Source organism: Serinus canaria, chromosome 3 (assembly GCF_022539315.1).
Source record: "Serinus canaria isolate serCan28SL12 chromosome 3, serCan2020, whole genome shotgun sequence".
Classification (NCBI taxonomy): Eukaryota; Metazoa; Chordata; class Aves; order Passeriformes; family Fringillidae; genus Serinus; species Serinus canaria.
In genome coordinates this window covers 13281653-13306691 of record NC_066316.1, presented here as the reverse complement: position 1 = coordinate 13306691, position 25039 = coordinate 13281653, and the positions used below count along the sequence as shown (strand labels likewise).

At 37.8% G+C, this 25039-nt stretch overlaps 2 protein-coding genes across 7 annotated transcripts in view; one reads left to right on the top strand and one right to left on the bottom strand.

The window, feature by feature from the left end:
• LOC103821325 (serine/arginine-rich splicing factor 7) overlaps positions 1 to 25039 on the top strand; it is a 1055603-nt gene that overhangs the window by 455967 nt on the left and 574597 nt on the right. The gene's annotated exons all lie outside the window — the stretch shown is intronic.
• LCLAT1 (lysocardiolipin acyltransferase 1) overlaps positions 1 to 25039 on the bottom strand; it is a 112045-nt gene that overhangs the window by 71125 nt on the left and 15881 nt on the right. For 4 of the 5 annotated variants that reach the window (XM_030236137.2, XM_018921031.3, XM_030236138.2 and 1 more), the window contains 2 exons: positions 3130 to 3298; positions 759 to 957 (listed from right to left, as the gene is read on the bottom strand). In XM_030236137.2, coding sequence (XP_030091997.1) covers positions 759 to 957; positions 3130 to 3294 — 364 coding nt within the window. In that variant the 5' untranslated portion in view covers positions 3295 to 3298. Of the gene's footprint in view, positions 1 to 758; positions 958 to 3129; positions 3299 to 16437; positions 16457 to 25039 lie in introns of those variants that run through there. The other variant, XM_050973232.1, reaches the window with a different exon arrangement.

Sequence of the window (25039 nt, the reverse complement as noted above, 5' to 3'; positions counted from 1 at the left end):
ACCATAAATAAGGTTACTCTTTCGACATCATAAAGTTGACGCATATCCTGCCCAAGCTTGTTTTGTATAAAACAGCAAATAAATCTAAGAGATAAATAAAATGCAGAGATGCTTTTATTTCAGATAAGTCTGCCTATTTATTCAGAAACCATTTGTGTAACAATTTTTGGACTATCTGAAACAATTTCTCTGAATACGTGCAACTCAGATCTCTTTCCAGCCTAAATCACTATAAATCCTGATGATTTCATATCCTGCACAGAATATTTTGCATAGCCAAGTTCAATTTAAAATTAGTTATTAAAATGAACCATTAACTTTGCAATTGCCTACAGAGCTTTCTTTTTAATCTTCCCAATAGTTTACATTGGATAATGAAGAAAGAAGCTTGATGAGAGCATTTGCAATGTGGGGTGAAATAGCACCCAAACCACAATGCTGAAAGAGACTTTGAAAAAAACTTAAAATCATTTTTCATCATCCTGAGAAATGCTTTTGGTATGTAAAGCAGAAATATATTTACCTACAAGCAACAGCAGTACATGTAGTATCTTAAAAAAGAAATGCTTAGGCATTTAGACGAGGTCTCCTCTGGAGATTTATGGTTTAATCACTCCACATGCCACATATTTTACACAAGGGGGGTTTTTTTAAATACTGAAACAGAATTTAAACCTATGTGATTTAGCAGGTTATGAACTGTGCTGGACATAATTTAAACATACTTTCCTTTCATATTAAAGGGTTTAGTGACATACCAAATCCCGGAATGCTTTTGAGACTGGATTTGAGACAGATTTTCTCAAGTCTGAGGTAGCTGTATCGCAGCAGGCAGTTCCACAGGAACATCCAGTCCATTCGTGTGCGATGGTTCATGATAATGACACTCCTTTCTCCAGGAACAAATCCATCTCCAGTGACAACCACCTTGGCACCACACACCATTTCCAGCAAGGCCTAGAAATAGTATCTCAGTATTATGGCTTTACTCCCAGAAGAAAAGCATCATCCCATTAGCAATAAAAATTAATTTGAATTATATAATTTCACTTATTCACTCACATTACAACTGGTAAACAATGATGCAGCCAGATAATAAAGCAGCCAGCTTTTCTCCATTAATAGCTGTTCAATGGAAGAGGAAGCAACAATTAAGCAGCACTTCTTTAAAAGCACTCTATTCACATCACTGCATTAAACTTACCTTTACCTGGTTTTCCAGGAATACTATCATGCAGAAACATAAGTGACTCAGTATGGATTAGAACTTGGTAGGTAATCTAAGGAGAGACTGGCTGCACAAACATCTATTGCCCTTAAGATCAGGGTCACTGGCAGCACTGTCCAACCCAGTCAGCACAGAAAAAGAAACCAACAAAACACCATAAGAAAAAGGCCTTCAAATTAACTCCTTACCCTCTCTTCCTCATTCTTTCTCCAAAAAAAACCAAAACAAAACAAAAAAAACACCAAAAAACCCACCAAAAACCACAAAAGAACAAACACTGGGGATTTAAACAGAGCTCTAGAAAGTAAAACAACTTCTGTTCATATTTCTGCCAGCTCTGTGTGTGCTTTAATATAAGCCAAACTAAACTGAAACAGTTCAGACCCACTTCACTGTCCCATCCTGCTGACTCCTAGAAAGGAAGTAAAATGTGATCGCAGAGTGAGGAAGGTGAAAATTTCTTACATCACAGAGGTCAGGGTCAGAGTTTCCCTGCTGGAGGCCAACTGGCACAAGAGCACTTTATTGTTTTTGAGGACACAAACCAAGAACCTGCTTCTCCTGACTAAGAATGCAGTGGGTGTAAGGACAGAAACCTAAGGCAGACAAGGTCTGAGCCTCAAAATGGTTGGATGCAAAATCTTTTTGAGACTCCTTTCCTGAACCTAAATCCCTAAGATTCTCAGAAGACAGAATCCTTTTCACGAAGATATTAAAATTATTTTGGTCTAGCTCTAGTGTGGGCTAAAAATCAAACTTCTAGACTGAAAAAGTTATCACAAACTAGTTTTAATAACCCAGAATTATAAAGCCCAGGCAACTAATCCAAGAAAAGATTGGTATTAGATTTTGGAGAGTTTCAAATTATAAAAAAATTTGAAGACAAGCAGAGAAGGAGTTATTTTGTGACAGAATCAGCACCCAGTTAAATTTTATCATGACAAGAAATAACGATCTATTTCCTTTACTGCTGATTACATCATCTCTCCTAATTTCACTGCATTTAGTAATGATAAAAACTACAAAAGTTTTAGAATAAGAAATAGCTGAGGCCCCTTTAAAACATACAAGGCAGAAACAGCAAAAGCAGAAACTATTTGATCTACAATAAGGATGGAACTTCCTTTATGGCACAAGATACATGTTCTGCATACCAATATGGCATTTCACTTCAGAAAAAGTTAAACAAATCTCTAATGGCCTAGAGGAACAACATTCCCTGGGTTTTAGAGAACAGAAGAAGAGACATCCCATTCACATTGCCTTTCCTTTGGAACAATTCAGGGAAGAGCTTTGTTATTGATTTCCAGATTCATATAGCTGTAAAGCTGATGATACGTGAGGAATACATCCTTTCTAGGGGGAGCTCTTCTTTTTCACCTAAAAACATTTATTTCTAATTCAACTACAAGGGCTAAATTCTACAAGGATTAAGTAACAGAATGGTGAAGGTTGACAACAATGTACCAGGCAGTGGACAATTTTCCTAATACAACACTTGGGGCACAGTTCAAAGAAAGAGTTTACAAGACAACTCATTAAGGAAGTCAACAGTTTAAAAAAATTTTCTTCTGTTTATTAAAGTTTCACCTACTCTTCTCTGCATCTGATTGACACTGAATGAAGATGTCAAAAAAGACCTTTTCAAGCATAAAATGAACACACAACATTAGCTGATATATAAATTAAACTGTGAAAGAAGAAGAGGGCTGTAAACAGGCACACGGTTTACAACACTGAGCTAAACCCAAAGTCTCCACAGATAGTAAGTGTGTAAGGGCCTGTTTAGACAGAAGAATAAACAGCTTTAAAAATCCTAAAACAAAATCCAAAGTTTTAGTGAGCAAGGTAAATTGTGGGATTATGGACAGTTGCCCAGACCTGGATTATGTGCCACTTACCACAGGGAGTGTGAGCCAAGTGGCCACAATGCAGTCAGTGATCCAGCGGTACCAGGCTGGTGAGATAAACATCAAAGGCAGAAAAGGGCCCAGCATGAAAATACTTCCAAAGAAACTTCCCAAGAATAGTGCAAGTGCAAAGTACATCCCCTTCCATGACACCATGGCTCTGAAAAACAGGGTTGGCATTATGTTAGACAGAGACAAACCAAAAGAAAATATGTAATTCTTCAAGTCCACAAGTCGGGTCTGAGGTAATATTCCTCCTTTTTTCCACAGCTAACAACACAGGACAACAGTAAACACAACCAAAATGTTCTTCTTCCCCAGCAGCAGTAAGAGAAGGACTTTATAAACACAGTGATTTGTAAGGTGAATTGGGATATTAAAGGGGCCATAAAAGTATCAGCTACATCATAATTTCCTCCCATTACTACAATATGTAGCTCCACTCAAAACCTTCAGCAAGCTATTTTTATTATCCAAAGGTACAAAAGGGCTATTAAGAGAACACCAGTGACATTAAACTTTTTGGCCATTATCTTTGTCTGTGGTGAAATACTAATGTTACCATTTTCTAAAGAGAAGAAACTTTGCTCTTCTATTTCTCCATCCCATTTCTTCTTACTAAACACAGCATTGCAGAAACTCATCTTCCCCATCTTTGTGTGACCTCCCTCACAAACCACTCAAAGCTGGCAAGGCTGACCAACCCTCTCAAACACCAGTTCCCTTTTCATCCCAACAAGGCAGGCAAGCAGTGGCTGAACCCTCCCAACCCATCCTGGCTTAGAGAACTCATCACTTTTTAAAGTCTGCTGTACTTCAACTGCCCTTATCAGTTATTTTCCAACTTGCTGCACCAAAATGCCAGTAGCCTGTGTTTTTTAAGGCATAGTCTAGACTTGAAATATTTCAGTGTCTCTGCTATCAGCTACACTGTCTTATTATAAATTGAAATGTACAGTACATTGAGCTTCTTAGTGCATTACGGCAGAACACTCAGCAATCCTCCAAGCATTTGTAATAGCTACAAGCTTTCACCATTTAGCAACTACTACCAGCAATGACAAAGCAAATGTGGAAATATCAATTCTCTAAATTAGGGCCTAAAAATAGACTGTTTTCATCTATTTAGGACTCAGCCAATTGTTTATAAAACCAAAGGTTAAGCAGAAGTCACTTTTTAGTCACTTTACTGAATTCCTTTTTTTGACAGGCTATTTTAGAAATTTTAAGAGCTCAGATAGACAGGACTTCAGGACAAGAAAAACAGGAAGCTGTGGGGTTTAATTTTAAAATGAGCAATGGAAAAGCAATCCATTAGGCCTTGTATATGGTAACATACATGATTTATCTCAAGCGTGTTTTGTACGATGTCCACAGCGATGATGTTTGCATAGCCAAGTATTTGACAGTCAAGAAATGGCAACACTAGGGTTGCTAGCAGATGAAATTTCTTTCTGCTACTTTATCTTGACAAAAAACAAGAAAGTAGCTCTACTCTTGAGATACTTCTAGGTTTAAACAATTGCCTACACTGCATGGTATTTGGAGAAAGGCTGAGACAAGAGGCCATGCAAGTTTTTAATGCAAGAAGGATATAGGAAGTTTATTTAACTCTGCTTCTGCAGCATGGTAAAACAAACAACACTAAATACAAATGTTTGCTGATCGCTGTATTGGAAATGGAATTTGAATTCAAACAAATACATAATATTTATATCCTGGAGTACAGAGCTCTCTCTTTTCTGCCAAAACCAGGAACTAAATAACTACGTCTGCACATATGCATGCACTAAGTAGGATCAATTCTGACACATTAAGGGATCCTTGAAGAGTAAGGCCCTGGAGGAAATTTTCTTTTTGTTAGGACTTTTTCTATTTTTTATTGTAAACCTCTGTGGGGGAAGTCCACGATAAAGGCAGAAGAGGACCAAAAAAAACCCCAAAACAAAAAAAAAAACAGAAAAAGCAGGAACCAACAGAAAGGGGGAGGTGGGGGGGAATTATTAGTTGCAGCAAGATCAGAAGAAAAAGCCTTCTCTTGACATCAAGATTTGAGACCTACTGCAAAAGGCAGCAGACAGAATTAAAATTCTATGTGCTTGATCTGAACAGGCATTTTTTGAGAAACAACTGTATCTAAACAACTGGAAACAGCTTTAAGACAGGTAAAACCTTTTACCAGACACAGAACAGGAATTTGCTAGGCTTTAACCAGATGATCTGGTCCTCTGTGAGGCTCTCAGAGCCATCAGTCAGACGCAGTGACATTTGCCAGGCAGACACAGCAGCTCCAAAAGGCTGCCAGACAAAAGGGACAGAGGACATGCTCCAGTTCCAAACACCTGACTGCTGCACACAGGTACCCCCAGAGCTAATGAGAGGAGACACTGCTCTGCCATCCTTCTAGACTCTTAGAAAAGCAATGTGTGTCACTTATTTAGGGGCTGTCTTTTTCACAGTTTACACTGGTCCTTCCCTCAAATTGTTAAACTCAACCAATGATTTAAGGAAAAAAAAATCTTGTCTTTTCCTTGAAAGACTGCCTCATAAACACTTTTTTGTTTGTTTGTTTTAGATGAAAGTATCTGAGCTATGGAAAAGACCTGAGGAAGTTCTGAATTTCCCCTTCTTCAACCAGCACCAAGCAGTACATTCTTTTACATTCCAGTGTATACATTATAAGTTACAGTGCATTCCAGTGGGTTAAACACTGTGCCGTTTATTTCTAGACACAAAAGAGACCACGTGTGTTTTTAATCGATGCCATTTATCACTCTTGAAGCCACATTTTTAGTGTGATAAATACCCCATTTTGCCTATTGCTTCTATATAACACATTATATATCTTTACATAAGCATTTATCTAGAGTAATAGATAGACTTGGACTTCGTCTCTGAATTACCTCCACCACAATGAAGGAGAGAAAGGGAGAAAGTTTCAGCAGATCCAACTGGGAGTGTAGTGCACAAGTTTGTAAGGGTTGAGACTGTAGGGCTGGCACACAGCTGGACCAGACCAGGCTCTGCAAACTCAGGCTGTTGTGCCCAGTTTACTATTCCACACACCTACCACCAAGGACAGGAGGGAACTGACTATTTTCATCCTTTTGCACTCCTCAGCCCTTAAATACCTACCTTAGAAACAAACTGTCTCTAAGATATGTCAGCCATCACAAATCTAACACCTGCATTCAACAAGTACCAGCTACAAATCAATGCAAAATACATGCCTGCAACCTCAAAACATGATAAAAACCAGCCAAAGAAAGGAGGACTTAATGAGGACTTGGAAAATGATCTAAAAGAAATGTGAAAAATCTCAAAACAAAGAAAATGGGAGCTGACTCATGTCAGAGATTAGACACCCAAGGAATGAATTACAGGATTCGACAGGAAGCCTGAACAGGACGCGAGCATTTTCAAAGCACTGAAGTATTCTCCTACTGCTGCTGACATCTCTCTTTTGAAGGCAGCAATCTCTCTCAGCACTGAATTTAACGTGTAGGATGATCTTTATGTATCTTAAAGCCACTTCCCATTAGCTGTGTGGGTCAGAGCTGTGGAAAGACTGTCAAAATTATTTTACAATTCAGACTGAAAGCTGCAAACAGTGATAAAGACAGCACCCTCATACTGGGCTTGTAGTTCTTCATCTATTTCATGGCAGAAGTCCAAGTTATTGGGGTACTGTACTTCACATGTTCTTGTTGCCATAGCAGAAGGGAAACATGCTCTGTCTCCAGGTAACTGGAAACAATAATTCTTTAAATACAATTTTTGCTTTCTATTTCAGTTAATTTGAAAAATTTTTGGCTATAAGGGGAGAAAATACTTTCCCGAACAGTTTTTGTAAACTTCATTTTTATTAGAATATTTACATGAAATTATTTTGATAAACTATGCAAACAAAACATTTGCATAGTAACATAAAGCCAAGATATCTTCCTGTGATTTGATTTTGGCTTGTTTTATTTAACATCTAAATGCTTTTATTGAAGGTACAGATGAAATGCAGACAAACTACAGCTTGTTGTGACGGTGATTTCAAAAGGTTTTAAAGAGACTGTTCTCTACAACAAAACTTCTCTTCACAACTGCTTCTGTGGCTTGTAAGTGGGCAAGGGATGCAAAATAAGTTTATCTGATAAGAAACAGAAAGTTCTAAACCTTAAGGTCTGGAAGTCTCAGCAGAGACAAGACTCACCACATGATTCAAACTTCCTTAACAGCTCCCAGCTAATTCAAAGTGCTTGAACAAACAGGTTAATTCATCTTCCAGGCTCAATGTAAAACAAGATTTTAGCCTCAGCATAGCACTGAGCAATACCACCTCACAAACAGAGCCAGCTGCCTGATAACAAGAGAAATTTTCAAGCACTTAGTACTACAAAGTGAGCAAATCAGGTTTTATTACACCATTGAAAAAAAAAAAAAAAAAGAAATGCTCTTCAGAGCCAATAAAACAACGGTGGATTACTGGTCAGCACGTTTCCATTCAATCAGCATGGGCAATAAAACTGCCTTCATTAGCCTTCAAACCTGAGTGGGAAATACTAGGCACTAGATTTAATGCTTCTTCCAGTCAATTACCAGTAGAAAAGGTAAACATCTTCAATTAAAATCAAGCAGAAACTCACACAGACAGCCAGTGACGCCTCTTCTCTAACAGCTCTGCAAAGAAAGCCAGCCCTTAACTCCAAACTGACTTAACTTCTAGATTTCCTCCAAGCAGGGCAAGTGAAACAGGTGAACTGTAAATTCCAGCTCCCATGTTCAATTTTGCATTTGGAAACATAATTTCCAAATCAGAAGATACCATTTTCACAACAATTTTTAAAACCTCTGATCTGGGTGCCGTGAATTGAAGTTCCAGGGAGGTGGGCAAGAGAGCAACAAAGTTTGCCGACTACTTAGGTGTCCATTAAATGAACCAGCAAATGAATGGCCCAGACTTTCACTGTTCTATTGTTTTTTCAGGTTACTAAACAAAATCATCTAGACAAGAGAGCAGGCAGATTGACAACCCTTCCCAGTTTTAGTGATGCAAATGAGAGGTCTGAGCAGGTCTGAACGTCAGCCAAGCAAACAAAGTTTCAGTGGAAATGACACATCCTAGAAGAACGTTTCAAGTCCAACAAAATCACCACGCTTTTCTATTTGAGCATTTTATGGTTTTCTTCCATAACAGCATTTCAAAGGAAATTTTTATCAATTCTTGCACCCAGAGCAAGAAACTACTTTCTATGTAGCACCGTTTTTAAAAAGAAACTTGCTCAAAGCAAGTTTGTGCAGACTGACTCAGTTGCATTTCCAGATCTACAACTCACCCCGTCTCTTTGATCACATAACTTCTCACTTGAGCCTCAGTTAAAAGAACTGCAGAAAGAGAAGAGGTTCTAGGGGAAGCAATGGCAGGAGGAAGCTGAATTATTAATTGCAGAAATAGCCACTCTAATCAGAAGTCTACGCAACACAGGCAGGAAGCTCCGTCAGTCTCCACAGAACACTTTATGAACCATATTTTGTTTCTGATCAGTCTCGTAAGCACTTCAGTATTTTAAGGAACATACAAATATGGCACAGATCACTATCACCAAAAAAAAAAAATGTGAAGAAACAGGCACTTGGCCACTGAAACTACTGCCTTTTTATACAATTCTTGCATTTAAAAAACTTAAGAGATACATTGATCATAAAACAATATAGGATATGGTAATAAAAGGTAATTATCATCACAAGCCATATCCCTGACAGTATAGCATATATTAGCGTAGCATATACTAGCTTACACATAAAATACAAAAAGTACAAAACTTAATGACCAATTTCTGTAAATATTACAAATAAAAAACGATTATTACTGCAACCTACAATTTATTATCTCTTTTATTTGCCAAGACTTAATCTGACTATTATAATTCAATAAAAAATTTAACAGAATATTAAATTTGCTCTTCCAAGTAATTGTGCCTTCCCAAATGCAAAAATGCTGGCTGAGATTCTTTGCAGTACAGCCTTTAGACACTGTAAGCAGGTAATTCAGTCAGGGTACAGACATCAAACCAGTCTGATGCTTTTTAACCCTCGTTTACCTGTTCTCTTTCTACTGTTGATCCAGACAACCATTAGACCAATAAAGCTTGAATGAAAGCATGAGCTAAGGTATTTGAAATCATTTGTAAGAGGGTATAATGAAATAGCTACAGCTGCTTCCTGAAAAAAAAAAAAAAGAAACAACGATTTATGGAAAAGTAGCTTGCTTTTATTCCTTACTATAATCAGACAATCTAGATGAATTGACAAATTTGCTGTAGGAAGAACTGCACAAGAGCTTTTACTCCCAAAAGCTTCCTCATTTTTTTGTTATGCATATTACATAGACACTAGTAATTCTGAATTCCTTCTTCATGGCTTTCCATGCATGGAGCTGTGCTCTGCACTACCCATCAAGCTGCTGGGGCCCCACAAGCCTGTATTAAACAACAACCAATATAAACAGAGTGCTGGCTGACAAGTCAGCAAGAATAGGTTTGGCAGATGAAAAACAGCTGCTGTATCCCTCCCAACACCTCTTTAAATAAAAGAAACAAACAAAAAAACAACATATCCTTGCAATAAACATGGAGCACTGTCAATTTTAAGGGTTTATTAGGTACTTTATATAAAACCTGCAAGTCAGCTTGAGACCCACTCTATTTTTCAAAAAAGTTACTTGTGGTCAACAGCTGGCAAATCTGTGTCCTTTGGTTTTCAAAGTTTACAGACCAAAACGTTGACCAACATTGATGGATAACAAATCCAAGTGGAAATTATGAAAAACAGATAAAATATTCCACTTTGTAATTGGAGATGTTACAAACAAACCAATAAATTAATTTCTTTTCCTCTGCATAAGAACACCCCAACACTTTAGTTCAGAGCTATTCTTGGTGGGAAGGGGTGACATTTATAATTTCAGAAGTATCTATTTCACAATAAAATCCTCAGTGGGGAAACATAAATAATGGACTTCATGCTGAAGAAGAGTTATTCAAATAGAAAACTAGTAATTTTCACAGGAATATTCTTAAATCTCTGCCACTGGCACTGAACTAAAAATCACTCAAAGGAGACATCCAAGAAACTTCAAATGGCTTTTTCTGCCCTCATCAAGACCGAATTTTCTCATCAGGTTAACAACTCAAGAAATACAGGAAAGGCATATGAAGAAAACTCATGTAGCCTGGGAAAACCAGTGGCTATCACCAGGCCAGTAACAGCATGACAGCTTATGCTAACTCATATTATTCAGAGAGTGCAATTATGAAAATAAAGAGGGGGGATGTAAAAGCAGACTTTCAGACGCCTTAAGCAAGGTACCCAGCTTGGAAAAAGTTTAATTGAGAGCTCTGTATTTGTGACCATCCTCTATAAAAACCTCTCTCAGTTTTGTAACAGAATATACTGGCCCAAATAATTCCTCCTTTTCCAGCTATAATGTATGCTGCAATGAATTTGATTCTGGATGGGTAATACTGCAGTCTGTTTTTTTTTTCTTATCCACTGCAGCTTTGTTGTTTTTTAGCACCTTTTATCCTGTGACAGTCATCACCTGCACAGCAACAACAATTGCTAAACTACTTTATTCTTTTCCTCAGTAGCACATTACATGCTGCAAAAGTTCAGCAGGCCCTATGCTAAAAATCTAACAGCAAGCTTACTAAAGCCAGTGAGTTTCCACTTAAAATCAGATTATGGATTTTATCTATTCTCAGAATTATTAAAGGACTGAAGAGAAAGACCAGACACTTATCTTTATTTGCCCACCATGTAAGTGATTCTGGCTCAACAGTACTTAGATGAGACATGGAGACGAGCACCTACAGACAAATTTATGTCACTATTTTTTTCAATAATAATAAAGATAAATTGCTGTTATGAATGGAATATAACTCTGCCAAGCCTCTGAGGCTCTGCTACCGCCTTGGGCTTTTAAAAATGTATTTCCAAGACAAATATCAAAGAAAAAAACATTTGCAAATAATGTTTAAAATGTCCTAGCCATTTAATTGGAAAATTCCATTTGAGAACTTGAAAATTTGCAGGGCTGCCTTTGTGTCAGGAGTACACAGCACTCTGAAGCATACTTACGCATCAGCAAGTATCACAAGTTTATAAGAACTTTAAAAGTCACATAAATTGTAGTTTTCTAGTGAGCTGTGCTTACAAGCTGGCTGCTTTCCAAGGTAAGCACAGAACAAACAATAGATGGGTTACCTGGCAGGCTCCAAAGCAAAAGAAGAAAAAAGCAGCAGTTCTGCAGAAATTTTATAAATGTTTCATTCCCACCAGAAGCAGCAGAAAAGTTTATTTGCGTTTGCTCCACTTCTGGACATGAAATGCTGTTTTCAATCTACTATTTTTTGGTGTAGATCAATATCCAAAGCATAGTCAAAACCCACATGTTGCCAAATTACCAACCCACCATTAACTAACAATATTTCTGCTTCAGGACCTTACAGTCAGAGATGAAGATCTGCTGTGCTTTTCAGTCTTCTAGACAACAGCCCTCACATCTCATTTGTACAGCTCACCAGCAGGATCAGTCAACAGCGTATTTGGCTATTTCTAAGATTACATTACAAACCACTGCTAAGCAGGGTAGCTTTAACCCCATCTTCAGCTCTGTAATTTCCTCTTTCCATCAGCTACAACGGGAAGTTTTTCTCTTCTGACAAGACTGCAAAAGGATGTTCCGAGGGCTTCAGGTGGATTGAAGTCTTCAAAGCCATTTCTAGCAGAGCATTTCAGGGTGTAAACAGTGGGGATCGTGCTGTGCATGGATGCAGGCTGTCCCTGGGAAGAAGCACAACTAAGCTGGTCCATCTGTACTTCTGCTAGTAAAGCTCCATGGCCCAGCAGGATTCTCATGGCAGCAGCCTGATACAGACATGTTGCCTCTGTTTCCAGGGCTACTGAATCTGACTCTATAAAGCATTTTTCTTCAGACTTAAATGTTCTGAAAGCCAGAAAATGTCTCATCAGTACAGTACAATAAAGCAACTCATGTTCCTAGTTAAAGGTCAATGGCTTTGGTCCCTCAAACACCTGCAAAGATATGAGCAACCATTTGATTCTTAGCTGTAAATTTTTTGGCATTTACATGCACAGGATCCAGGGCTTTTGACAAATGAGTAATCAAATGTTTTCCGTGAAAATTTATCAAGGTAATTTTAGCCTAAAACAAATTATCAGCATAAGAAGCTAAATAAAGTAATTCAATGCTGATACAACCAGGGAAGTTTATCTGCCAGTGCTTATGCAATACTTTACTACACTGCCAGAAGACAAACAGGGGGGAAAAAAAGCAACATCTAAGACCATGATTTTTAGCTTCTTAGTCTTTTATTATGTAAAATAGTAGCTCATTTGAAACAGAAACTCAGTTTCTAATACAGTTTGCCAGAACTGAAAGGAGCTTATAAAAATAATTAGAAGTGGTTTAATAGGTGCTGCATTTCCCATCACAAAGACCAAGTCAATGTACAGTAAGAAGGAGCTTCAAGTCAGCTGCAAACACATTTGGCAGTTGCAGATGCTTTAGACAGACATGCTGGGGCAGACACATAGATGTTAGTCAATCCAAGAACAAAGTATCCATTAAATAATTACAGAACAGCAAGTGACCCAGTCAGGGAAATAACCTATTACAGCTACTCAGGGACTACTAGATTTCACACATGTGAGCAATGCTTTGGTTTAACAAGAGCTATTAGAAAAAAAGGGGGAAGAAGGAAAGCCTGCAAGAGCTACAGATAAAGATCCTCCCAACGACATCTGGGGCATTGTTACAGACCAAGTAAAACCCCTTCCAGTCTCTGACTCAGTACCACTGATGTTGCTACAAAAGTGCCTTAAAAGCTGAAAAGCAATAGCAGAAAGAAACAAAAACAACTTTTAAAAGACCACTGAAACAAAAAACCACATTTATTTGGATCATTCAGAAAACTACACAGCACATACCTAGACAATGAGTGGCCAAAAGATAAATAATACCCTGACCTACACCAAAGCCACCATGAGGAAGATAAAAGAAAGAGGTGAAAAGGCAGAAATAGTCTAGAAAAGATTATTTTTTGGTATCCCCTTTCCCCCTTAAAATAAATATCAATAAAAAAGGAATCTAAGAGGAAATGCAAGGAATCAATCTTTGCACTAGATAAATCTTATCCAAAAAAGGAAGATACTGTTCAAATCTGGCTGTGCAGGTCATGCTACCAGAAATACCTAAATCGAGAATCTTCTCGCAGCAGCTCTTATAGCCATGAAACACACTTAACATCAGCCATATCTAGATTTTTCCTTAGGGCCAGAAAGATTTAATGACCTACCAATTCGTTATAAGAATTTTTTTCCCTTCTTTGTTTTGCTACAAGAATCTCTTCCAAGAAGACCTAGTATTGTCTCAGTTATTTCCAAGTGGGAACACACCCTGGTGTGCACTTTCCCTTCTAGCAAGGGCCCTGTCCTTGCAGGAAAAAGATTATACAAAAACTCAGAATTCCTGGAAAGAATTTGTTCTTTCTAATTAGCACAGTAATATCAGAGAAATAGAAGCAAGAACTTACCTTCAAGGTAGAAAACATGCTCATTAGTAAGTAACTGGGCAACTAACTAAGGGTATATGTGAGAAAGCAAGCACATCTTTCTCACTGCATTTGTAGGATTTTCGAATGTAACCACAGCTCTTGAAATACTTTTAATGAGTTCATTGCAATGGGCATTGAAGAAGTGATGTTTTTATTGGGGAAATTATAAATTATGGACTTCTCAAAAATAGTTGCTTATGACATTCCACTTCCCTCTCTTCCTCATCAGGTTGAGGCTTCTCTCCCGGTGCTGACTGAAAGTGAACACGATGCTGAAACTCCCAGAGTAGTTTCAAATAATCAAAGGACAGTATGCTTTTAGTTACTGGGATACTTTGCATTCAAACACAACAGCCTCAAGAAAATTACTCCACCTTAAGTATGACTGCAAGGCATGCTCAAGCTAAGAAACATCACAAACACAGGTACAAAGTTAAACACAGAAACACCAGCACTAAAATTAAGAGTGTTGACTATGAAATAGTCTTATTTTCCAGAGTTAAGTGACATTTTTCATCTGAGCAACAAAGAGACAACTATATTCTCCTACACTGAGATGTTCACCTCTGAAATATTTTTGTTGCCAGAAAGACCATCTGAGTTTGATAAACAAGAGCAAGAGTAGTGATAGCAAATGATGCAACACAGAGATCAAAGAGCTGAAATTACACAGGATCACTTGGATTCTATTAAAGCCATTAATTTATGCTAACATAAGTAAATACATGGCAACTATTCAGAGAAACTGTAGTTACATACTCTTCATCAAACAAGGCACAGGAAAATTGTTCCAACCCTTTACTAAAATGTTATGAATTAATTAACTGGCAGCTGGGTCAACCTGCTGTGTTTCCCAAAGGCATAAACCCAAGACAACATGCAGGGATGCCACTTTCCAAGCTCATGGGCAGAATGAATAGCATGGGAATTTCTGCTCCAGTGGAGGCACCAAATGAAGATAACTCACTCCTATGTCTTAACTCCTACTAAGTAGGGTTTTACACCTAATTCTCCACAATGGCAGTGAAATAAGAGCCTCAGTGACAAGCAAGGCCTTGCTCTTCATAGTTCTGAAATCTCCCCCCAGCAGACCCACCTTGAACAGTGGCTGAGGCAGTGGCATCTCTGAAGAAGTTAGCTTTGATTGTTAACTTCTCCAGTTTCCACAGGAGAACATGTGTGGACACTTCTAAGTGCTTTCACTCCTGACACTAAATATGAGTTCTTGCATATACTTTTATCTGAATTTATACAGGAGCATAGGCTACCATGAGGGTAGCTCTTAATATGTAAATGGCCTTAAAAGTTCTCCTTAGAAATACACAGAGCATTGCATTGTTTTATTTAAAGATAAAGAATGCATTTTTCATAGTTTAAATAGAAGATAAACTTTGCAACTTCTACTGGTATCTACAAATACCCTGTGAGAAAAATCCCTGGCAGTTAAAGTATCAGTTATATACTTGGACTAACCCAAAAAACTTAAAAGAAAGAAAGCCATAATTTCTCAAGGCTAAAACATATAAATATTAATTTTACATTAAGTTGCTTAACACTCAAAACTTTCTTCTCACACAAATCATTTTCACCTGCTCAAGCTGTTGTTGCAGATGAACAACCAGGGAGAGAGGACAGAAAGCAGCAAAACAATGCAGCATTGGGAATGAAGGAACACTCTGTGTCAAAGGGGAAGCCTAAAGCTATTGGAAAGCCCTGTACTCCAGTTAAGCAAGGCAATACAACATGCCTTCTAACAAAGACAATTTGAAACCAATTACAAGCCAGAAGATTAATGTACTGACTCAGCCGGGGATGAGCCTGAGTTTTCCACCGCCGCCTGTATTTCCCAAGAATCCTTGTCTAACTTGTGGAAGGAGGGGTAGAGCTGCTTAGAATTTTGAAAATGCAGTAAGGAGAAAATTTGAAAACAACTTGAGGAAACATGGATTCCTGCTGAGCACAGAGTTTTCAACAACAGCTAAGATTTATTGTATTGAAATTTTTTTCCAACATAGATACAAGCTACAACAGCATGTGTTTCCTTTCCAATTCAGCCACAGCTGAACATTTCACTGAACCATTACAGTAAGAAAATAAGCTTTCACAACAACTTTATGAAGCTCTCTTCTTTTGGGATCAAACAGATATATTATTAAAGCAATGCCCACAAGAGGAATCAACCATCAGACTAAGTGATGTCAAGGACTGCTGGGCAATTAAATCCCATTATTAATTTTGGTGTCTTGATGAGAACTTCAGAACAGAGTATTGAGGAAAATAAACTGAAGACAAATGCTCATGAAACTATTCTTTGAGTCTTTACTTTTCCTCTGGCCTGGATCTGAATTTTAAGAAATGCAAACAATCCTCTTCATCAGTATTTTAAAAAGTTTTATGGCCAAGGCATACAGTGAATTCAGTTTTAAATAATGATACTCTTAGCACACTTAGTAAGCAATCAAAGTTTTAGTTTGTTTGTTTGGGGGTTTTTGTTATAGAGAAATGGGAACAGACAAAAAAAGTGACACCTTTGAGGATTTCTGCTATAGAAGGTAAGCTAGCAATAGTAATCAAACCCAGCATTTTTAGATCTTTCCCCCACCTTCACTAGTTTAGATATGACAATTTAACACCCTTTTCAAAGACAAATACATAACAAATGTATACAAACCCTGTGAAGTAACACAGCCATACGAACTCTGTTTGGAAGATGCTGACTGGTCAAACAGCACATGGGCAGCCCTCATTAGTCCCAGTGTGTGCTGCTCTTTGATTTCTTTCCATCAGGCAAAGGATGTCGAGGTAAAGGTACAGCTGGTTCTTTGAAAGGAATATCATTAAGGGATAAAAATAAAAAACTCCAAGTATCAAGGTTTTATTACAGAACAATCCATTTTCTGACATCAGATGAACATAACCCATTACTTCCTTACAGAAAGGAAAACCCTTTTTGTACAATACTACAGTATTTACAATCAAATCATTTTATTATTTACATAAATCACTTTTAAAACCTTTCCTTGTAAATCACATTTAACTTTATTATTTGGGTTTATTTTATCCTTTTTTCTTTTAATTTTTTTTAATTGAACTTTGCTCCACAGAAACATCAGCAATTATGCTTGGTGGAATGGGGTAAGAAGTTCACACAGAGCTCTCTCACTGCACAGGCAGTGATGACAGGTTCTGTTAAATATGCATTTTCTCACCTTAAAGATATTTCACTGGAAGAGCTTGAGCAGCAGAAGAAACAGTAATGGTCTCTTGGCAAGCACATATAAGCTGCCATTATTGTGATGAAACATTAAACCACAAGCAGCTTCCATAGCCAGACCTGCTTATGTAAAGGAGCACATTTCTTCAAGTGTTTTAGTTTAAATAGATATTAATGTATTTTTAAGAATGGTCTTCTAAACTCAGCTTTCACCTCTTTTGTATGTATAATACAATACATTACTGTGTTTTTGGAGTAAGGGCTTGGTTGTTTTTATTTTTAAAAAATCTTTGAGAAAAGATTAAGTTGAAAAGGAAATTAGCTGCCTTCTGCTTCCTACCAGCAAAGTAGTAGAGACTTTTTAAAATCCTGGGTCAAAACTATCTTATGCAATTTTGAATTTGCCAAGCCCAGTACCAATCCATCAAAGAAGGATTTCCTTCATTTCATTTTGGGCATTTACATAAGTACCTTAAGTTGGGTCACTGAATTACTCTCCCTCATTCCGCATCCCATCCCACTCTATTCAGAAGGCTCATCCTATAATCTAATTTTACAAAAGAAAACTGCACTTTCTCTCCCTATGAAGCAGCAAATATACATACAGCTTATTTTCATGAAGGCTTGCTCTACAGGGGGTTAATATTTTAGAACTCCTAGGTAAAATTTGCAAGCCCAGTAGGAAAAGCTAAAGAGACACTTAACCTCAGGAATGCCTCACATCTTTGTGACATTAGGACCATCCAAATGCAAATTACTGTGAAAGCAAAGATTTTTCAAGTTTTTCCTCTGAGAAAAGGGGGTGAAGGAAAAAGGTTCAAGATGCCATGGAAGAGCTTCTTGTTAGGAATAAAAGGTTTTTTAACAAGAACTTATCTCTGTAGACCCACGAATCTTGGATTTCTAAACTGAATTTCAGAATGTAATGAAATTTAGCCCTTTCACACTGTTTCAGAGATCAGTTCCAGAGCCAGATCATCAGACTCACTGAGATACATAAAGGATAAAAAGTGATAACAAAATTGCCATTTTCCTCTTCACATATAAAAAATTACTAAATGTGCAGAATCATAACAAACTTCTTTAACAAAAAAAAAAAAAACTGTGCAAAAGTAATTGCTTCTGCAAAATAGCTCCCTCTTCAGTTTTCTTTCAGTTTGACCCTGCTGATTTGAACATACAAAAGATCCTTCAATCAAGGCCACCAGTTTGGAAAAACTGTGTTAGACTGAGGTGGTATTTTAATTATCATGGACTTGTCCTCCTCAAAGTTGAAGGCCAGAAGATATCATTAGTTCACTTAATCAAATGTTTATGGAATGCTATTTCACAATATTCAACAACAGTTGGTCTGCAAAAAGGTTTCCCCATATTTTCATATGGTAATTTTGATCTATAAAGACAACTACAAGCTGACCACAAAACTTCAGTCTTCACTTGGATAAACTGGACAAAAGTAATAATACACCATGATTAGCCAGTCTTCAGTCAAATTACTCATAATCCAAAACAATAAACAGTGACCAAGCTCAGAAATTTAGTTTTCCTAGTTGAATAGGGGATTTTCTGAGCAATTTTGAAGAACTTGGCCTTTCAATAACTACTCCTTACATTTATTTGTATGTTCAGAGACAAGAACATAAAAATTAGATTGCAAAGCTTTTGCTCAGGATTCCTGAGAAAAACAGTTAGAGAGCATCTATCAATGCTTAGGTGCATTGATACCCCAAAGCAAGCTAAGAATCCACCCTTTACACGTGGAAATACAGAACTGAAAGTGAGCTGCAACACAGCTATTTACTCCTGGAAGGAAAACTCACTTCACTTTGGAAAGGGGAACTAAGACAGCATTGCCACAGCTGAGGAAAATGCCACTTTCTCTTAGTATTTGCAAGATCCTCCCAGGTAACAGCTGTAAGTTAATGCAGGGGATATTTTTCTAGTTATATTGGGATAGGAAGGCGTGTGTGGGTATTTTAATATTTTTTATTAACTTACTTCATTCTTATTTTGGATTTCAGTTTCCAGTTTGTTCTTGAGACCTCTTTTTGAGTATCACAAACTTTTTTCAGATGTAGCAATTTGTCCAAGTAGAAGAAATTAATGCTATTAATGATGTAGAAAGGACCTAGTTAAGAAGTCACCTAATTTCTCTAAAAGGAAAGCTCTTTTTTCATAAAGGATGAGGATGCTAAACCATGACATTTTCAACATTTAGGAGGACTGTACTGCTTAAGAGGAGAGCAGGTATTTCTGACTAAAGACTAAGTGACACTCTTCTTTCAAGGTTCTCCATTTGGTTGCTTATGTTTTAAAAAGGGAACAGTTAGTTATAGAAGTAGTATGTGTTTATGTAAATCATTATGTCATCATTTTGACCTCTACCAATGAGGTCAAAATCTAATTTATCTCTGCAGAGAGTTTTGCTTATAGTATTTATGCTTTATTTCCCATAAATTAATGATTGGGAATCTAAATAATTTTGCTTCACTAGAGGGATTGCATGATTTTTTTAAAACACTCACACTGATCTATCTGAGCCCTGGATGAGAGGAGGGAGAGGAGTACCCTCAATTCACTGTGAGGAGCACTCAGATAGTTTAGTGATCTGATCACACAAGCTTCTATGGAATCAGATATTCCAAGAAACACTGCCAAGGTCCTGAAGAGTTTACAATTCTTCAGATGCACTGAATTGCTTTACTAAACACTAGCTGCACAAGAGGAACACATTTTTGTGTATATTTCCATAAAAGAAGTCTTATCTTAGCAGGACAACAAGAACTCTGAGAGTAATGATTTTTTTTCTCTTGCAAGAGCAGTCAGATTGAAGTGTTTTAAGCATATGCAAGAGTTGGATCAGACTAGATGGATTCACAGTAAATATAAGTATTTTTGGGGTCCATTTTTGAGCAGCAATGACTGTGTCTTGGTTAAAGACTGGCATCTGTCAAGCTTTCGCATCTCCCGCACTGGACAAGGAAAATGAGTTAATTATACAAGTTTTCAATCCAGAAAAGAGCTGCCTTTATTACTTAGAAGATGGTGGGTCACATTTCAGGGAGTAAGTTCTAGAAAATTCTATACCCAGCAGGGAGTGAATGGAAAACTGCAAGCCAGAAGCTATGAAATCATTACAAACTCCCTCACTGACCTTCTTTCAGCACAGGACCTTTGCAAGCATCAATACACATCTGCTAAAATAAAAAATCTGCTTCCCACCACCTCTTTCCTCACAAATACACATGATTTATATCTGTTTTCTGTGGAAGAGTATTCCTTGCTTCCAGTCTTTGCTCTGTGCAGAGAAATTAGAGACAAGAGGAAAACTGCCCACATGGAGAATGGACTGCAATGCCCATATGTGAAATATACACCATTGCAAAATCAACATCACACTGGGACGGAAAAAGCCACCAACTTGTCTTTGAAAAGGAAAAAAAAATTTAAAAAGCCCAAACTACAGACTTAAAAAGGAATAAGGAGGAAATGAGTCATGGGGAAAATTTCAGGGAAATTTCACATGAAAAGGAAACCCATAAGCAATTTCATAAAGTTTTCCATGCTGTTGTCCTCCCCTTCTCCCCCCACCCTTTCTTTTTTTTTTCCCCAGAAGCTTGATGGAAGAGGACAGGCCTCAAAATACTTTTATTTATCCTGCTATTAGAGGGAGAACAAAACAGAGAACAGGCCACAGTGTGCTCTGACATTCTGAAGATTTGTCTGCTGCATCTTTTTATTCATGGAATAAAAAAATGCATTGCATCAAGAATTGGCAACTACAAGCATTCAAAAACTATGAATCAGATTGCCAAAACCCAAACACATTAAATAACCATTCCATCTCCAGTTTTCAGACATGCTGTCAGGAAATGAATGGTTTCTTTCTTCTCCTACGTCAAATGGGCAGGTGGAAAATTCCCAAGCACGTTCTTCTCATGGCTATGTTCTCAATCAGCTGGAAAGCAAATGTGTCAAAGTCCCAATAAGGTCATTTGGATTTATATCTTAAGTCCCTCCCTGACACTCAGAGGCAGCCTTCTGTCTTTGCTCCTGCACTAGAGAAACCAGAAACTTGGGAATGTTCAGATATAGAAGGGGAAAAAAGATTCCAAAAGATAAAGCTGAATCCTCAACATCCCTATTATAAATTGGCTTTACTTAAGCAAATTATCTTCTTTCCTCTGTAAATATCTTAAGTCATCACCTAATTAAAGAAAGAAAAGCAAGCTGTTTTGCTGTTTCAGGCCAACATATTTTGCTTATGGAGAGCACAATAGTTTGTAGAGCAGATGGAAACACCTGCTGGAAGCTCTAAAGAACACTGATCTTCTCAGCTGCTCAGAAGACTGAAGCACACTGCTCTGCTTGATACATTTACCTGTTCACAAGCTAACAACCTCTGCAGCTTCTAAACATCACTCAGAGTCAGTCTTGTCTCTGAACATGGCCCAAGAAAAGGCTTTCTCAAAAAAAGTTTACCACAAATACAGTCTGCAGGGTAATTTGTTTGAATTAATCCAGAACAAGAAAAATTGAGTCCTCATGCAAAACATTTGTTTCCAGGAGGCTCACAAAAGGATTCTGCTACTGAAATGACATCATGTTTGTCTTGAACAAGTGTGGTTTTCCAGGAGTCTTCCAATGAGACATTGCCTGGATTCAGTGAATCAGATTTTCTAGCTTTAGCACTTTCCAAAATAAATAAAAGAAAAAACTATATTAGCAATCAAAATAGAAGCAAAAGCACAAGAATTGAGAAGGTCTTTTCCTACACAGACATGGTACTCAGATTCCAGACTATGTCTCAATTTGGATGGCTGTTCCCTTTGATTTGGAATTTTACTTTGACAGTCATTGACCTGGAAATACTTTATAGATACTTAACTCTTGGGGAAAGGTCACAAATAGGATCCTGAAAAAAAACCCCAACATTTTAGGGAGGTCACAAGTCCAACCATGACTCATACACATAGAGATAGCTTCAAGGAATCAATTATTAGCTGTTTGAATGTGTCATGGCACAGTTCACACACGGCCATTTCATTATACAGATCAATTCTGCAGACCTGACACATCAAAAAACAGCAGTCTCAACAGAATGTATAAATTCAAACAAAATTTCTTCTAGTAAAGCCACTGATGAAAAAATGATTCTTTCTTATCACACATATGAACACGTTTAAGTTCAACAGTTAGTTGATAAAATCACCTCTGGGGGAAAAAACCTCTTAAAACTCTCCTACTAATAAATTCACTGTAGCTGCAAGAATTTCAATTAAAATAAGAACAACCTGTAGAAAAAGCAGCACCTGTGACTCAAGACAAAAGCTGCAGCCAGCCACCAGCATAACAGGAGCCAAGGAGCTGACCTTGTGAACTCCATCAATGGAGGTTGCCACACACTCCTGGTACAGAAGAAACCCAAACAGGGTTTATTCTGTAGCTACAGATAACATCTTGATTATTGCTCTAAGAACCTGCTTCCTGTCCCTCTTGCTGCCCTTTGGTCTTAAGTTCTGATCCAGCAGTGCTCTTTGCCCCCTCAGTTGTATGAACTCATTCTGCCAGCACAGCCTTGGTTTCTAATCTCACCTCTGGTCTGCTTAACACTAATTCCTGGATCTCACTGCCTACCATCCCCCTTCCCTTCCCTACTATTTCTAATCATTTCACTGACACTGGAGGAGAAACAAGCAAGCAGGAAAGAACACCTGGCCTAGAATCACTCTCTGGAGCTTGTACCCCCTTGTCTTCCACTTCTTTAAAAGAGTATTTCACTCCTGCCTGCCCTAAACTACAGATCTATCCACTCATGCCCCAGTTAAGATTCCTTGCAACCAAGTAAAAGAAAAGCAACTGGCACCAACCCACTTGATACCCTAGAAACAAGAAAAATACCTGAGCACCATCAAGGACCTACCATTTGCCCTTGAGTTTTCTGTAACCTTAACTGATGAGGAATAAAACCTTAACAGTCAGATAAACCATATACCCTTTATAGTACTTGTTCTCTAGCATTTTCCTTATGGCATCTATTCTGAATTAGAGCGGAGGTTGAAAAAGAGTCTGGTTTATTTTGTGGATTTTTTGGGAAGTTTTGCTGTTATGCTGGGACAGGGAAGGAGAGAAACATTTACAAAAAACTTGGCAAGAAGTGGCAACACCCACTTTTCTTTTGTTATTTTGGCTCCCATTGCCAAGATTTTTGGATTTTCATTCTGGAAAAAGGAGAAAGATGAGGAATTGTCTGAAGGAGTGTTTGCTGGGCTGCTTGCCCTCAGAAAACTGGAAAATTGCCGAAGCTGAAGAAAGAAAGTATTCTATAAACTCAGATCTGACTTGTGCTGAACAGAACAACATTTATGGAGAATTAATATTTCCAGTGTCTTGACCTAGGAAACTTTGTTATCTTGTATGATGTTCAAAGAAATGACCAGTGGAAAAACCACAGGAACTGCCAAACAATCAGCAGTAGAGCTGGCTAGTTGTCCTGTCTGACAGTGTCTTGTCAGACACCTCGATAAGAACATGCAGGAAGAAAGCCTGCAAGAGACAGAGATGGTGAGTTTATTCTTAGCCTCTGGTAACATTTATCTTATGCCATAAAATACTCAGGCTTACATTCTTCTCACTACTACTCATTCATTAGCAGACTGTTCTTGTCTTCTATATAAAAAGACCTAATCCTTTTGCTCTACAAGCTACCTTTAAGTCTTCTTCACTCTTGCTGAGTACCCAAATTCAAGAAGGAAAAGGACTGACAGCAGCCAGACAACCTGCCCATTCAAACAACAAAGGTACGAATGACATCCTCGGGTTCCCTCAGCTACAAGTAGTAGGTAATCAGTCAGAAGTCCCACACTTTAAATCCTGTGACTTTAAAATAAAGTCTAAAAGCTGTATCTTGTTTTAAGGAAAAGTTCCCATTTTATGGAATATCTTACTGGGAGGCATTGTTAGCTGTGAATGGTGATGTGCAAAACAGTTTCAAGGTTTCAGGGAGCAAAGAATTACAGAAGAAGAAAGTAGTATGGAGAATACTAAATCTTACATCTGGGATTTGTGCAGTTATTACAGAGCAAGGGATCCTCTTGAGAAGCTGCCCCTCCAAGCCAGGAGGTCTGGTTGGGCTGGCCAGCTGTCCAAGGTGGCAACTACTACGATTTAATCAACCTTTAACTGTTGGAGGATGTTCTCATTCTCCTGCAGCAACTCAGGAGTGGAACTGGGCAAAGGAAGGACACAACCATACTAAAAGGCACCCCTGGCAGACCCTGTAAAGAACAGCTGGGAGCCACCAGCTCAGACAGCAGAACCAGCACAAGCAGTCATGTAAAAAGACCAAGTCTGCAGGGACTCCTTGTAAAACAAGTATCTGTAATCTTATCCAGCCTACATGGCTAAAACCACAGGGGGTAAAGAGAAGGAAAGGGGCCAGCTGAAGAAGGCTAGTCGAAGAAAACAAAAATATGAATTCCTGTTGCCTGCCTTATTTAGAGTATAATTTATTCATCCACCCCAGACTGAAACGTCTGAGCAACTTCCAGAGCACTGAGAAGTTATTTTTGCCCTCCAAAATATAAGGAGTATAAGAAACACAACCAACAATCACTGTTTAATACAATAATAATGCAATACTATGATTCACTTGCATTAAGTCTGACTAAAATATGTCATTATCTTTAAATAGAAATGGCAGCTAATAATTTCAAAACTAAAAATAGAAAGATATGTGATGTGAATCCTATATCACTTACTCCTAACATGAATATACTATGCTGTCTTTCAAATGTGTTCCTAAGTGCTTTCAACTTTGGTAATTTTTTTTGTTTTTCACTCAATTTTGCTTTCTATTTCTTTTGTGTACCAAGATACCATCTAGTCACAGAAATGCATTTCTAGAATTTTGTACAAAAAAGGCTACATCATTCCACTACTACAGAAACCATCCTGATATGAAATGTAGATGCCATTGTAACTAAAGTCAAATGGCAGAGAAGATGACAATGAAATATCTGGGATCTAATACACAAATAAACCCTTTATAATGAAAGGA